The following is a 2,644-nucleotide window of genomic DNA, read 5'->3' on the forward strand; positions in this document are numbered from 1 at the left end:
GAATTACTACGTCAAGTCCTGATCTGCAGTTGCAAGACATTCATTCATGTGAAAATATTACATAAGTATCTTTGTATCTCATCAAGAAGAGTTTGATTTTTGTCTCTGATTATATTGACCATTTCAGGTGCTTTGTCCAATTGATTTCTGGTGATTTGGATTTGCCCTTTATGTGGCTTAGTGCCATATCTTTGTCATGCACTGCTCTCTGGCTTGTAACTTATACTCAAATGCTGTGTGCAAACTAGTGCAATGGCAACATCTAGCAAGTTTGATCCAACTTCCAGTAGCCCAGATAGACCATTGTACACTGGGCAGCGTGGATCCCACATGGCTGCTTCATTAGATAGATCAGGTAGCTTCCGTGAAAGCATGGAAAGTCCTATGTTGTCTTCTCTTACAAGCATGTCAAGAAGCAGCTCTTCAGCAACACATGGGGATGTGGTGAACTTCTTCAATTGTGTGAACTTTGATCCAAAATTGATAGCGGGAGAGCACAAGTCTAATCGTCAAGTAGATTATAAACGGCATGTAAATGTTGCACTTGGAATTTCACCTGATGAATCTCCGTCTAGTTCTTCAAAAGGCAAGCTAGTACCAGAAGAAATCAAACGATTGAAGGATACCTTGTATGCAAGCCATTTGAAGGCGAGGTAGTTTTGTAGGTTTTTGCTATGTGTTAAAGTTATGCATGTATAAATAAGTAGTAATATTTGATTATTCAACAGGGAACGTGTGAAAATGTTCAGTGACGCCTTATCAGTATTCCACAAGGTTTTCCCAAGTATAACTTCAAAAAAGAGATCTCGGGCTGAAGGGTTTTCTAGTGATCGATCCAATGCCATCTTAGGTGATCGGACAGTCTTGGGGCCAAGCATAAGTAAGGTCGGAATTCAAGGTCATGCGGCCACAGGTACTTTTGAACTTGAGCAGCAAAAGTCAGAAGAACGGACCAAAAATCCTGTTCCTAACAAGCGCACTCGAACTTCTATGCTTGATGCCAGGGTATGTGTCTTTGGTCCGCCTCCCATTCTTTTTTGCCAGTATTAACATTGAACGGATTTGACTCCTTTAAGTAGCTCCTATTTTGCTTATCCCGTTCTTTACTGTTCTAAAGTAAATATTGCATGTTTATAGTTGGTATAAGCTCTATAGTCTATTTTGGAATATTTGTTCTTCATATATACATGGAAAACTACTTTTGTTGAAGTCTACCTCTTCAAAGTTTGCTTATTAGAGCATTTATTTCTTGGTGCTCTGGAAGATATCATCCTTGTATGTACTTATAATTCGTGAAAGTATTTGTGTGTTAATATATTGTGTTGCTATCCTTTTAAGCTTGTATGTAGTGCTTCATGTGCTTTGAGTTGGTTTCTGCCGTTCGCATTTGTTCTCTGAAAGATGGAATACAGAGAATTCTTTCTGTCTTTCTTTTTCTTTTACCCCAGTTTTTCTGTTCTCAGAAGGCATATGTGTGTGTTGTGGCTTTATGCCTTTATTCTTTCCATGGAGAGTCAGCTTTCATATTGGCATGGGAATTCCTTAAAACTTGTTGAGTAAAGCTGATTTGTTGATGAACTGCAGATGGATGTGCGAACCAATCCTCTCGTCAGGCCATCTGGGCCTGTTGATAGAGAAAAGGAAATGCTACGGATTACCAACAGTGGTGCTGTTCAGGGTGAGGAACGAACCTTACCTATTGGAGGTGATGGTTGGGAAAAGTCAAAAATGAAGAAGAAGCGTTCCTGCATCAAACTAGATGGTTCTCCGAACACATTGACAAAACCTGTTAACACCTTCCAGGAAACTAAACAGGGAATGCAACAAAGACTTGTTGCTGATGGCCGGTCAAAATTGAGTAACGATTCTCATTCTTTCAGGTATGAATATGTTGCGTACATTGCAGTTTTCCTTGTAGTATTTTTTTCCCAATATAATATATTCTTTTCAAAATTAAAGAATGATGGCAAAAATGTATGTATTGTGGAAAGAGCTGGAAGGCAAGAAAACAAAAAGAAGGCAAAAATAAATAAATAAATACTTTTAGCAGCTCTCTTGGTAAGTTGGTAGGATGTGTCAAATTTGTGCCATACACAAAAATTTGAGTTTGGTTAAGCTCTAGGCATATCTATGTAACTCCAATTTTTCAAAGCAGGCAATATATAAATATATAACTATAAATATATAACTAACAAAATTATGCTCACGGTATATACTAAAAGCTGACGAAAAGTAAATACTCAATACATTTTTCATTTCAATATTTAGGTCATTTTTTATTTTCTTATAAAATTAAGAAAAAATTGTGGGTTAGCCATGACTACTGTACGTCATGTTGTAGATCCACTGGTAACCATGCCGAAGATACAGCACATAAAAATGCCTTACCTGTGAACTTGCACCATATTTTGCTAATGTAAATTGAAACTTCTACATTTTTCAGGTTTTGTATAAACCATTATTCTTTTAAAGGTTCTTTGCTATTCACTTATTCTAATGCTAGATATTAGGGGGCCAAACCAAATGGTAAAAGTAAATGAAATTTGATATGGTAAGAATCTTTCTATTGTGTTCGGATACAAATTGAATAATGACCCCTTCTTTCGGTTAATGCTAATTTGTTAAAATTTTCTTTTTATGGATA

The 2,644-nt window shown here is 36.7% G+C and overlaps 1 protein-coding gene across 4 annotated transcripts in view; it reads left to right on the forward strand.

Annotated features, from left to right (window-relative positions):
- LOC107643276 overlaps positions 1–2,644 on the forward strand; it is a 10,075-nt gene that overhangs the window by 1,999 nt on the left and 5,432 nt on the right. For all 4 annotated transcript variants that reach the window (XM_021107423.1, XM_016346880.2, XM_016346874.2 and 1 more), the window contains 3 exons: positions 128–653; positions 729–1,005; positions 1,585–1,880. In XM_021107423.1, the coding sequence (XP_020963082.1) occupies positions 253–653; positions 729–1,005; positions 1,585–1,880 (974 nt within the window). In that variant the 5' untranslated portion in view covers positions 128–252. The remainder of the gene's footprint in view (positions 1–127; positions 654–728; positions 1,006–1,584; positions 1,881–2,644) is intronic.

Source organism: Arachis ipaensis, chromosome B01 (assembly GCF_000816755.2).
Source record: "Arachis ipaensis cultivar K30076 chromosome B01, Araip1.1, whole genome shotgun sequence".
NCBI classification, from domain to species: domain Eukaryota; kingdom Viridiplantae; phylum Streptophyta; class Magnoliopsida; order Fabales; family Fabaceae; genus Arachis; species Arachis ipaensis.